At 45.5% G+C, this 13,571-nt stretch overlaps 1 protein-coding gene across 6 annotated transcripts in view; it reads left to right on the top strand.

The window, feature by feature from the left end:
* Positions 1–1,653: 1,653 nt before the first annotated feature.
* crtc1b (CREB regulated transcription coactivator 1b) overlaps positions 1,654–13,571 on the top strand; it is a 43,691-nt gene continuing 31,773 nt past the window's right edge. For 5 of the 6 annotated variants that reach the window (XR_011183972.1, XR_011183971.1, XR_011183970.1 and 2 more), the window contains exons 1-5: positions 1,654–1,855; positions 8,889–9,005; positions 11,065–11,204; positions 12,183–12,242; positions 13,428–13,522. Coding sequence is in view for 2 of the 6 variants with exons in the window: in XM_069185886.1 (XP_069041987.1) it covers positions 1,730–1,855; positions 8,889–9,005; positions 11,065–11,204; positions 12,183–12,242; positions 13,428–13,522 (538 nt within the window). In the remaining 4 variants the exon portion in view is untranslated. The remainder of the gene's footprint in view (positions 1,856–8,888; positions 9,006–11,064; positions 11,205–12,182; positions 12,243–13,427; positions 13,523–13,571) is intronic. The other variant, XM_069185887.1, reaches the window with a different exon arrangement.

Raw genomic sequence — 13,571 nt, 5'->3', positions numbered from 1 at the left:
ACTTCAAGGTTTTTTTGCAGCCAAGAGCCTTCTGCACAGCTTCCCACATCCCTCTCTCAGCCCCCTCTCCCCACCCAGCGGTTTCCTTGGTTACTTTACAGTTGAGTCTATACCAGGGCCAACAGCAGGTTCAACAGCAGAGGTATTGTTGTTTCTGCCTTTATTGCCTGTAGCTCAAACTCCAAGGTTAAATATCTCATTTGTCCTTGTACGCTTCACAGAAGCTCTGGCTCTGAGTTTTTAGGTAACTGCGGGCGACTCAACACAAGATGTTAATAACTTCAGAGCTTCCAGCTAAAATAAGAGTGTCCAGCTTACACCGTTTCCTCCTCCCTGTTCATTTGTCTCTGCAGACCATCCATCCCCTTTCAAAGCAGGTCATCAAGGAGACAATCCCAGAAAGCAACAGGCACAAGGCAGGACACACCCTGGACGCCAGTCCATCACAGGGCACACAGTCACACTCACACCAGGGCCAGCTTCCCCAGAGGCCAATTAACCTACCAGCATGCCTTTGGCTGGGAGGAAACCGCAGCACCACGCAAATGAGGAGAAATTAGAACCCAGGACCTCAGTGCTGCGAGGCAGCAATGCTAACTACTGCCCAGCGTGCTGTCCTCTCTCTACATGCCAATAATGTTGGGGGCCGATGGAGCCTCTATCTGTGTAGATCTGAGAGCCAGATGTCTCTCTCGCACTCCATAACTAGATTAATCCTCAAGTCACAACATCCTTAAGCCCTGTCAAGTTCATCCGAGAGTGGCAACAGATGTTGACAGTGGCCTGAAAGAACGAGATGGCTTTGGTTTCATGTTGCATTTTGTCAGTGGGATGTTTTTTATTCCAGATTAGAACAAGAAATATTTCTGTGAAGACCATTTTTTTATTTTTCTGTAATGGCCAAACTAACATAGATTTGACTAATTGAATTTATTTTTGGATTTAACCTGCCATGTTTGTTGACACAATGTAAATAGTTCTAAAAAGGTGCAATTGTAAACTCAAAGAAAAGACGAAAGAATAAACTATGCCTATTTTACTTTGCCGTTTCATCAGTAAATAAAAAGTTAAAATCATAGTTTTATTTTGATTCGATTAATTTTAATCATCACAAGTGTAGTTGAATTCTGACCATTTCTAGTTCAGGATTATTTATCTGTGATATTTGTATTCGTTTCACATGGTGATCATGTGTGTTAGTTCATTGCAAATACAAGAAAAAGAACACAGTATAAATATGACATAACCAAAATTTATGAATCCTACTTTACAGGATGGGCAAACTCTTTAGTAGATGGTAATGTGTACCAGATGACTCAACAATCCTCTTAATGTAGCCATTAACAACACAGAACCAATGTCAAAGTCAGGCATGTCTTTTGATTCTGAAGGACTGGGAATGAATGAATAAAACAACGTTTCAGGTATTTATATTGCTGGCTTCTCGTTAATGTTCTAAGCTAAGCTCGGAGTAGAAAGGTTGCGACATTTATAAAAAAAACAAGGTTACAAAGGAGGTAATTCGGTCCATCTAGCACATATATTCCATGCATATAAAAATATATAAAAACTAGTTCAGGTTAAATTTACCCATCCCACACCACTGAGCCGAGAGCAGACGGGGGTGGCGATGTGCGGCACAGCGTCGTGTGCGTGATGACGACGCCTACGCGCGGGGACGTGGGCACGCTACGTCCCGTTGAGGGAAAGAGGAGGAGAAGAGCGAAAGATGGCGACCTCAAACAATCCGCGGAAATTCAGCGAGAAAATCGCTTTACATAACCAGAAGCAGGCCGAGGAGACTGCGGCTTTCGAGGAGGTGATGAAGGACCTGAGCATCACCAGAGCGGCGCGGGTAAGCGGGCCCCGGCGTCGTTTTGTTGTGGTCCCTGGGCTGCAGCGTGCAAGGCGAGCCCCGTTACCTTGGCCGTGGAAGTAAACAATAACAAACCCCCCTATCAATGCAATCGCTAATCGATAGGCGAGATTGATGGCGATTCGGCTGATGGACGGCATCCGCGCCGTGCACCGTGCACGACTCTCTCCCCCAAAACCCCGGGGTTTCTGGTTCGGTCTCACCGAGGAAAGTTGCATCAATCGCCAAGACGGCACTGCAAGTGATGACAGTTCGCTGTTCATGTGTAACTTGTGTTGTCGGTGCGTTGTGTTCGGACTCTCCGCGGCGGTCGACTAAACGCGCCGTCCCCCCCTCTCCACCCTGTGGAAGAGCATGCATGTCCCCCCCGGTCCCCAGGCTGCAGCGTGAAACGGTATCGGCTGAGGCTGAGGCTGAGGCTGGAGGTGTGCATGGCGAGGACAGCCCGGACCCCCGGGTCGCTAAGCAGGCGTGGGGAGAGGGAAAGTCTGAAGGTGGCCGGGCAGGCGGTGCACCCCGCCAAGGCAGATTCCCACTTCCCGTTTCTGTGAGTAAATCGCGCCCACAGCTGTCAGCGGGAGCGAGTTGGCAGCGGGGAGGGTGGGTGTTCGCGCTGAACTCAGTAAATCAGATAAAAATGTGTTCACCGAGGTGAGCGGAAAATTGGAAATTAATTTCAGGGCCGAAGCATTTCAAGTTACCGTACTATACTGACGCCGGGGCACGGGCGGTGGGGAGTTTATGTGTAATTTGCACGGGCGTTTTTCATTTCTGCACAGATTGACTGCGAAGTCCGGCCCTGGACTTCGCCCGAGGTGCGGTAGGGCGCTCACGCCGGTACAGACGTGTAGCTTTGGGGAAAGAGAGCATCAGCTGTCCGGCGGAGCCGCCGAACCCCTTCTCGTGTTTTTGCTGCATTAAAGAAATTGCACGGTGTTCAAAAGGGGCGGGCTTTTTTTTTTGGGGGGGGGGGGTTGTTGTTGTTGGGGTAACGGGGGGACGTGTTCGTGGGCAGGTGCCGGGTCGTGTGGGCAGCCTCACAGATGACTGTTTCGGTGCTGTCCGGGGGGAGATGAGGCATCACCTCACATGCAGCCAACTTGTTCCGATGCGTTGCTGTCAGAGCGGTCTTCTAATCTGATTGTCACGGAAGGCATTTGCAACCCCCCGGCAACCTTTCCAGATGTGATTTATTTTGCCTAATACCGCAATTCTCGTGCATACAGCACACACACACACGCACGCACACACACACTCCCTGACCTACTTCAGTTATGGCCTTCGCGTTCATCGATCACCAGAGTTCGGGATTTTTTTTTTCCACCCGTGTTGGGAAACATCTGGCGCTGTTATTCGTACAGATAGGCGAACTGCGTCGCACGTTCAGCGCTGGAAACGCATGCCAGTGTCCCTGTTGCCGCTGTAGCCATCGCCAGCGCCTGTCCGCTCCGGGAATCAGGAGGAAGCGCCTCTCACACAGGCTGTGCGTAAAAGCACCGCGCATCTTTATCAACAGACTTGTTAGGGTGTCTATTTAAAACCCAAAATTCAAATATACTCTACAATAAGTGTCTGCTTTAGGGTAGGGTAATAGTATTTGTCAATGCAGCGCATGATGTTTATGCACAGTCTCCATAATAAACATGTTTCAACGGAAGAACTTGACTAGCAAGATTTGACACTGATCTTGATCTTGCTGCCTGGTATCTGATGTTCATCAAAAGTGCTCTACATCCTCTGACCATACACTTGGGGACTGAGTGTGCTTGATCAAAAGGGCACGTTATCATTATTGTTCAGTTCTTACATGTATTTTTAGTAAAATTTAACTTCGGTAACTGTAAAAGTTCCTGAAATCCGTTTTAAACAGGCTTGATAGAAGCAGACTTTCCCTTGTTTTGTGTACGTCTCAGTTTGTGTTCAGCAGTCACTTGAGACATACCTTACTCATCATACTGTTTGCATGTTTGTTTTCTAACATTATAATATCACAGAATTATGCCAACTGATGCAGACACCAGACGTTTTGTCCAGATACCCAACTGGCAAAAGCTGACATAAAAGGAAAAGATGATTAAAAATAAACTGCTGTTAATTTGCCTCAAGTGGTTCTTGTAAACTGTCGAGTGTTATTGGGGAAAATGAGAAGATCAGCTTAACTTTTAAAAAAAACGTTCTGTCATAATGAATTGTTATAGGAGTACACTGTATATAAGCTTTTAAAAATATCCTGTTTTCACTTGCAGCGATTACACCGTTATATCAATTACTTAGTAGGCTGTGCTCCTGAGCTCTGTCTGTTGTCCCAGTTCTGATGGCGGATTATAAATTAAAATGAAGTAAAGCCTCTTTGTTGATTTCCTAAACGCCATGTTTTATTTAATTCCTTTGTCAGCCCAACGGAAGCTGGTACTTTACTGGGCGATCATAAATAAATTCAGGCACCCCGGTGTCCTCCGTCTATGGGCCATGATTCCTGTCCTTAGCTTTAAGCAGTTTCCCTGGCAGCCGTCCCCATCTTCCTTACCTCAAGAGGCACGAGCCCTGAAAATGACTTGGCCCATTAGATCTGTTTCGGAGATGCTGGAGTCAGTGTATTTATGCACCCGGCTTTTTTAGAGTTGCATCCGTTTGGTAAACGTTGGGTTTTTCCATAAATTTAAAGAACCAAAGCCATCTGAAGACTGTTGATTAATTCTTATACGCAGTTGTCAGGATCCACTGTATGTCGGTGAGCTGCTGGGTTTTTGTTTGTGTCTAGTGTTCGATGCTGTGCAGGTGAGTGCCAAGAGAAATCTTACAAACTGTTCCCCAGTACTTGGCAGAAGTCTCTAATATTTGTTGGCACTGATCAGAGCGAAGGAGTGCACATCGCGTGGAGCCGAACCTGCCCGTCATTGTTAAAACGTTCGAAGCACGTGGTTCAGGTTTGCGATGGGAGCACTCAGGGCCCAGATCCTGTGAGTGTTAAGTAAAGCCGGAAGAGCTCAAGGCGGGTACTGTACCTCTTGTACGATGGCATGCGCGTGTTGGCAGTGCCGTTATTGCACTGCGGTGGAGAACGGCGGGGAGTGCCGAGCTGTTTAAGGAGGAGGGATTCCATGAGGGCGGAGGAGAAACTGAGCTTGGCAGAGCTGTGCAAAGATAATTATGTGAAGATTCAAATAGCGCCTCTTGGAAGGGAAGTAGAGCTAACTGAGCAAAATGTAAACACGAAAAACTGATGCAAGGTTTTGATCCGTCTGCTCTTCGTGGTGGTGGTGGTGGTGGTGGGGGGGAGTGTAAGAAATTGCTTCACCTGGCAAAGACGAATTCCTAATGCTTTTAACTTTTATCGAACGCAACGTTCCAATCAGGCTCCTCCCTAGGAAGCTCATTCCACATCGTGCTCTCAAACAGCTGTGGAGCAGGGCTGGGCTGAGCTCTATGCAGTTCTCCAGGCTTCAAAATGTATGAAAGACCTTCAAGGCAAATTTGCATGCTGAAACGGGCAATTTGATTGTTCCAATTTGGATGGTTAAAAAATCTGCAGCCAGCCAGCTGACCGATTTCCGTAAACAGCGGTCTACAATTAATCAGTTGCTGCTGGAGTTGGACAAGGGGTCATTCAGCAGCAGTGACCTCAGGATACCCAGTAGTCACCCATGAGTTTACAGGGTTTTCAGTGAGAGAGTTAGCTGCTTGCTCGATCTCAGCTAGTGCTCCTGGGAAAATATCAGCATGCTCAGCTGATCAGGCTCAAGTGGCGGTTATTTCCAAATTGAGAGAGTATAAAATAGAAAGATTACACACTTTTTTTAATTACAAGTGTAATAAGGCGCGGGATGCTCTGGAATCTTTTCTTTTAAAATGTGAAGTTTATCTGGAAATTTTTTTCAATTAGAGAAAATTTCACGTAACACTGGTAAGTGTGCTTTTTCACTGGCCTGATTTTCTCAAGCGTGATTATGTGATGGTGGTGCTAACACCATTGTACCATCTCGATCACAGCTCAGTTCAACACAAGTGATGTTCTTTATTGCCATGTATGTGCTTTCGGTGTAGAAAGGGAGTAAAATCTGTTTTACTGCACAGTGGGTAGGTAGCTGCAATATTATTTGAATGAGTAGGTGTGGCATTTGAGGTTTTGGTCTTGAGGTAAGACCAGGCTGTATTAACATTCAGCTCAGATTTCCATCAAGAGCAGCTTGTACAGCCACGCATGTCACCAGTCTTTATGTAGATGTTTGCTATTTTATACCATTAGCAACTGTATTTAAAAGTGGTTCACATTACTGTAAATGGAATGGAATATTTGTCTGCATGTAGTTTTTAAATGTGCCTGCAGTAATTAATGTAGCCAAAGGGTGAAAAATAAGTTGTATAGGCTTTTGTTTAAAAATGCCTTTAATTTGAAATATCAAGATTTGTTTTGTAGAAAACATATTGATTGATAAACTTCGTTGTGATGTGCACAGTACAGGAGCGAAGATATATGTAAGACTGTAAGCTTTTATGTAAAATGTAGTATATAACATGTCCATGTAGTCAGTTTAATACCAAAAGTTATGAACTTTGTGGATCCTTTGGAAGTTATGCTTTAATTTATTGATCTGTCTTGATACAGATTTAAACTTTTCTATCACTCCAGTTACTCATCTGAGTATTCCCCATGGCTGGTTATAGCCTGCCCAAGTGGAAGTCTCCTCTGGTTGAGTTTGGGCTATGCTATTACCTTGCTGTGATCACATGCCCACTGTCAGTGCCATATAATTAGCTGAGGTCTTCCAGCTTGCTAGGCAGCTGTGAGCTTGCAGTAATGTCAATGGGAGCTGCATTGCTCCTTATGTTAATGCTGACTGCCCCGTACAGTAGTTCCTGATAAGTGTGTCAGAGAAAAGCTGGTATGCGTCTCATCCCCAAACAACTTGTGCTTTTCTTATAGAATCTTGGGTGCTATCTCGCTGAATCCATCTGTATTTTATTTGCATTTCACTTTTAACGATAACAGCGCCTATTTGAATGGCACTAGTTGGGTATGCTGGCGTTTTGTCAGGAAGAGAATTTTCATTAAGGCCACATACAGAGATTCGCAGAGTAAGTCCTCTGAAAGAAATCGCTCCTTTGTCGATGTGTGACGGTGCTGCTTGCCTCGTGTGGAAGGGGATGAGGATTCAGCGCAGGTGGCAGGTGTAGGAGGTGTAGGCCTGTGAAGAGCAGGGCCTCTTTACTGCTCGATGTAGCAACTCAGCGTTCAGGTCTAAGCTACTGTGCAAGGGGCTTGTTAGAGGAAGCTAGTGTAGCACAGCTATTCCTCAAGGATACAGTTCAAGGTTGTGACAAGCACAGTGATCTCTAATGTCACATTTGAACGTTATTAAGAAAACGTTTTACCCTGTCCAATTGCGGTTCATGAGAATCAAGAAAACAATCATGTTTTGTGTTATCTCTCCTACAAACTCATACAAGTCAGGCACCCGGCACAGGAGGAAGAGTTTGGGTTCAGCAGTGTGAAGCGAGTTCCTAGTCTTTCAAGTTTAGCTCGTCTAGACAGAGCACAATGTCGATGTAATTTCTGCAAGCTTTAATGCAATACAACACAATGAGAATGCAGGAAAGGATGACTTTTTGGCAATCTAATGTAGTTTGTCAGGCTTCAGCAGCTGTAGGTATGTGCAGATGAGGTGCCAGCGATGTCAGCTTGGGGTAATGCAGAATGAATGAGTGGCCTCTCAATGAAATTACCGCTCAGCCAGACAGTGCCTCTCAGCATCAGATTTTATAAGCTGGCTGCACAGGTCATGAAACCCCAAGCATGCTTGCATTTTCTGTATTATTTATACGTCAGGTGGGATTAGCTGTTATTTCAAAGGCCATTCTGGCAGTCGTCCTGTTTCTTCAAATGCCTTTGATTTTATTAGTGTAGAGGTTCCCTGTAGTGAAGATATACTTCAGCATATTTAGCGGTAAGTGTTTCTGTCAGCAGGTTTGAGAGACAAGGCCTCTCTGATTCGATTGCTTGAAGAAATCAAAGAGCCACCTCTCACTGTAGGCTTTGGCGGGGGACTTTTGCCCGTGGGCGTTTGTTTTAATTTCATTCGAGGGGTGATAGGATCAAGACTTGGAGCTGCCGATTCCGAGTTCTCAGACAGATCGATTCCTACGTCTTTGTTCCATGTGGGTAAGGTTGAGATGAGCAGGTGCTTCTCTGCTGGTGTGGGGCACGATCACTCTGCCACATGTGGCTTCGGCTTGGTGATTATCTATCTGCAGGTGCGTGTTGAAACCAGAAATCATTAAGGTGGATGAACTTGATTTATGTTTTCTAAAAGTACAGTTACAGTACATGCTATTACTCTCATTTTGTGGGCCACAACTCCTCACTGCATTGCGATGCTTAAGCTTCTTTAATACATTATCAGGCATTACTTACTGTATGAGTGTGGCTCGGCAGTCGCTTTCTGAATTCCAGTTTGCACTTGACAGCTCTGTCTACAGGCAGCTGTTGCACACTTGGCAAAGAAAAAAACACCTTTCCTATCTGTTATAGGTTAAAAACAGATACTGTTAGAGCTAAGAAAAAGAAAATAAAAGATAAAAAAAATGTTTTATCCTTAGATAAATAAGGGGGCATGTTGAATAAAGTAGTGATTAGGGCTCTGGACACTGGAAGGTTGTAGGTTCAAGTCCACACTGAAGACACAGTAGTTATGCACTTAAGCAAGGTCCAGTTCACCCAGCTGTATATGTGGGTGCTATCGTTTCTGGGGGAATCGGTGCAATAGACTAGAGTCTCAGTCAGGGAGAATTAATGTCCCCTTAATGTTACAGAAACTGGGATGCGGTCCAACCCAGCGAGTCTCAAGATCTGCGGATGAGCTTTAATTTGATTTCAGTTTAGTTGATCCCTTTCTTGCTGTGTGTTGAAGTGTTATGCAGTAACAGGTTTTTTTTTCCCTTGGAATTGCTTTTGATGATTATTTCATATCCTGCGGATTCCTTATCTCTGCGTCCTGCTCTGCGTTTGGCACAGCTGCAGCTACAGAAGACCCAGTATCTGCAGCTCGGACAGAACCGCGGACAGTACTATGGAGGGTCTCTGCCCAACGTCAACCAGATTGGCAGCAGCACCATTGACCTTCCCTTTCAGGTGAGATCCTTGTTTTTCACCCCCCTTTTCATGATTTATCATTAAAAAAAAGAAAAAAGCTGCATTGGTGGTGGTGGAGGGGAATTATTAGGAGGCCATGATTGGTAAAGGCCGGAGGGAAATTTGGTCAGGACACTGGGGAACACCATTACTTTATCCAAGAAATGCTCTGGGTTTTTTAATGACCATGGAGAGTTAGGACCTTGGTTTTTATGTCTTATGCGAAGGACTGCGCCTTATAACACTATAGTGTCCCCTTCACTATACTCTGGTTTTCGGACCCACACAGACCGCAGGGTGAGCGGCCTCTACTGGTCCCTCTAACAACTCTCCCAGCAGCAACCTCAGCTTTCCCAGGAGGTCTCCCATCCAGGTACTGCTGAGCTTCAGTGCATTGCCAGTTATGAGCTGCAGGTTGATATAGCTGCTATGATGAAGAGTTACTAATATGAAGTGAACAGTACTGGTGATAAGGGCTTAAAAGGGAAAGAAAAAGAAAAACAGAACTACACAGCATCGATGGGCAAAGACTCGCGAGCCTGTGTCAGATAACTGAGTAGGCGCTGGATCCCTTGGCATGAAAGTTTCAAGTGATATCTCCTTATCTTGCTTCTTCTTCTGTGAAAATCTCCAGGGTTTGTTCGGTTAGCGTGAGAGCTTGCGGCACACTTCACAGAGAGGCCAGGCGCTCTTCCTTTGCGCGCTCAGATCCGCGAGGCCTTTGCTTGTCGGCTTCTCAGCGTGGGGTTCCAGCGAGCCTTTTCGTGTTGTCTTCGTTAACGTCGGCAAATCCGGCTTCCCGCGCCAGCGTGCCAGTCTGCCTGCTAGCACCCTGGTGCTCTCTTTCAATCTCTGCGACACCACGAGCGCTTTTTGGCTACAAGTGCTTACCCACGGCATCCGTGGCTGCCCTCGTTACTGCATCCCACGATTCCTCTCCGTCATCTGGGGCTCTCGCTGCGCTATTACGCCTCCAGCGTTCCCAGACTGAGGCTGTATCTTCTCGGTCTTTTTTTCCCGAGATGAGGTGCCCCACAGCATGGTGTGCGTAATAGGATTCACATTTTGAGGTAACTCTCAGATGCTTCGGCTGAGTTGACAGCATGGTGCTGTGGCGGCATTATCAACAATCTTCACAGGGGTGTTGTTGATAATCAGTCAGCACCTAAGGCTCAGGGTTGTTTCTTGGCACAGTTTCTGGTGATGAAAGGGAAAAAGTTAAGTTTCTGCAGTCTTTCGGGTAATGTTAATAAGCACTTAGACCACATGTTGGAGAGCAAGTATTTTGAAATAAAACTCATAATGAGGGCAACAAAGGGGAATACATTTTTCCCATGCATTTAAACAAAAATGTGTTAGTAGAATGTGTGTAGTAGTGGGAGTTTGTGTATTGTATCCACAAAAGAGTAGCTACTCAATGCACAGCCTCTGTAAAGATTTTTGTGCGCTAATGAAAGGTTTTTTTGTTAGTGTAAGATTAGACTGCCCAGCCTTTAATAAACATTAGTTCGAGAACCGTGCTTTAAAAGCTCTGGAGTAGGGAGCTGACGGCACTGGAGGATGGTGTTCCTGTATCAGTAATGCTCTTACTGAACACGCCCCCATACTGTATGTCACTCATTTGTAAGAAATACAGCTCTTGGGAACTCATCCTCCTGGAACCCAGGCTAGTTTGTTTCTCTATTAGCAGTGATTCCCGCAGCACTCCTTTATCTGGATGCTCAGGGCTGAGCAAGGCATGGCTGTACAGTCAGTCCCTATGCGTTTGGACTCCATTGGGCACAGCGAAGAGGACACTAGCTCTTGCCAGCGTTCGTGACCCGGGGAGTTTAAGAAAGAATTCCGGAGAACAGAGGAGCCATCTGTCTCAGGCAAACGCCAGTCTGCGAAAAAGGAAACAGATTCCAATGGTTTTGTTTGAGCGTATTTACTTTGTTCAGGGTTAGGAACGCTAAATACCTCCATTTTTTCCATATCTGCTAGAGCTGGAAACTTTCTATTTTATTTAACTTTACAGAAGAGAACTTTTTTTTTTCTAAACTACACTTTGCCTTGATAGACACCGTTTCAGACGACCGGGCTGGACACCAGTCGGACGACCCGGCACCATGGCCTGGTGGACCGGGTCTATCGCGACCGGAACCGCATCAGCTCGCCTCACCGTCGCCCGCTGTCGGTGGACAAGCACGGGCGCCAGATATCCTTTCATTTCAGCGCTGTGTCCCTGGGTCAAGCTTGACACCAGGGCTGGATCCCATCAGCACTACAGGTCCCCTCCATCTCAGGACTCCAGTTTGTCTCTTACTGTGCTTTTCGTAATTGCTTCTGAATGATTGAATTGAGCTTGCTGCTGAAGTGCGCTTCAATAATTAAGGTTTGGTTGGAAAAGTGGAAAAGTGGCTTAGTAATGCCGTGCATGCTGTCTGCCCAGTGAAGGCGTTATTCAGCCCTGGCGCAGAAGTGGATTTAAGAAGTCATGAGGCCATTCAGTTTTTCAGCTAGTGTCGTCCTGCCCCTGCTCACCTGTGGAGCTGAATGAACAGCGTAAGGAAGCTTCAGCAAAGGAGGGCGCCCATGCATTATTCAGGCTCAGAGGTGTAATGGGATATTTGGAGCATAGCTAACAAAGTAGTCTTTAGTGTTTTGCTGCAGCTCTCTTTGTTACATTAGCCACTCCGCTCTCCTAAGAGGGTGTCAGCTTCCATATGAATAAAGAGCTGCTGCATTTTTTTAAGCTGGTGATTGTCTCGTTCTTCTGAGGCAGGTTGGATGTTTTCAGTAGTATACACATTTTTATGACTCAACTGAGTACTCTTCTTATACTCACATTCGTACACACATATTCCATCGCTGTGGAACAGGTTAGATTTGTTGGCTTTTAGTTCAGATTTTCCCAGCTCGTACAGGTGGTGGCATTTTTGCCAAGAGATTTGTGTTTCCTCTGTAAAGCTTCAGGGAGGAGGTCATTATAGCTTGTGAGTGATGCATTACATTTAATTCTATACTTAATTTTTTAAATTCCCATTTGAACCTCATGAGTTACAAAAAAAATATCTTAAGCAGACGTGTGTTCTCACTGAGCTTGCAGAGCACATGCGGGCTTGTTATCTGAATCAGGGAGCTGTGTGATCACGGGAGAGTCCTGCCGTCTTGCATCCTTAACAGGAAGTTGTACATTGACAGCTGTCCCTATGGCTCGGTGTACTTGTCACCACCACCTGACACCAGCTGGAGAAGGTAAGACAGGAAATCGTCGGCGACCTGCTTCGCTTTCGAATGGGCCGAAGTGGAGGGCGAAAGGTGTGTGACAAGTGGGCATTTCTCTTGATGTCTTTCATTAGGATGGCTAATAAGAGTTAAAGCATCTGTAAAATCCTAATGTTCTTGATAAAAAGAGGCAGCAAAAGGGTGCTGTTCTGTCACACTTTCTTTCTTGATAGCTTAGTAGCTAGTGTCTTGAGAGAACTCAACCACTCGGCTGGAAAGTCTGTTCCAGAAGCTTGCACCCCTTTGTGGAAGGGTATCTCGTCCTCCATCATGAATGAGTTCTCTTTTAGTTTGCTGTTGTGACCCTGTGTCCTTGTTTCAGTCTGTAGTCGTTCACTCGTTCCATATATTTGATGTATATTTATTCAGTAGAGGCTTTTTTTCAAAGCTACTTACATTTCCACCCATTTGTACCGCTGAGTTTTTTACTAGAACAATTCGAGTGCAGTACTTTGCTCAAGGGTGCAACAGCAGTGTTTCAGCAGGGATTTGGTGAATAATCATTAATGAAATATAATGTCAGTAAACAAATTAATTTAGGCAAGGGACACTGTATTTCAGTCATGCAGTTTTACAAGCAAGCTGTGTGGAGTGGAGATTTGTGTCATTGAGTTGAACTTTAGAGCAATCTTATGACAGGCTAAAAGCTGCTGTACAGCGACTGTGAAAAGAACAAAAGGTTTCTTGAAACACCAAAGGCGTCTGTTCAGAACTGCATGTACTAATTGAGAGGGTTTGCTTTTTTCTGCTCAAGCCTGTAAGCTCCATAGCACTGGTTTCTGATGTGGCAGAGACCTGCCCCCTAGAAGCTTTGTCAGGGTCTTTGCAATGATGTTTAATTTTATGTAATATTCGCTAATGGACATGTTAAAGCCTACATCACAATGGGCCTCACAGGAGGGCCCTAGCTTTGTAGTGTTTACAGAAACCTGAAATATCAGTGTAGGTGTTCTGACTGGACATTCATGTTTTCTTCTGCAAGTGTTGAAATATGAAAGGATTATGCTTTTTGTGCATTGACCTGTGGGCGAGAGAGGGTTTGTCAAAACAGTCTTGATTTTTTTTTTACTAATATGTAATTAGCATTTAAGTTTGAGGTGTTCTTATTGTTCTTGGATGTGATGTGCCCTAAGGGACCCTGCTGTTATGTTGCAGGACTAATTCTGATTCCGCTTTGCATCAGAGTACTATGAACCCCACTCCACAGGACGGTTTTTCGGGGGGCTCACAAGACTTGCAGCCGAAGAGAGGTAAAGAAAAGACGCTTGTCCCTGTCATTCTGGGGGGGGGGTAGATGGG

This window comes from Lepisosteus oculatus, chromosome 29 (genome assembly GCF_040954835.1).
Source record: "Lepisosteus oculatus isolate fLepOcu1 chromosome 29, fLepOcu1.hap2, whole genome shotgun sequence".
NCBI lineage: Eukaryota > Metazoa > Chordata > Actinopteri > Semionotiformes > Lepisosteidae > Lepisosteus > Lepisosteus oculatus.
Note: the sequence above shows the minus strand (reverse complement) of the source record. Positions and strands in the feature narration are given on the sequence as shown.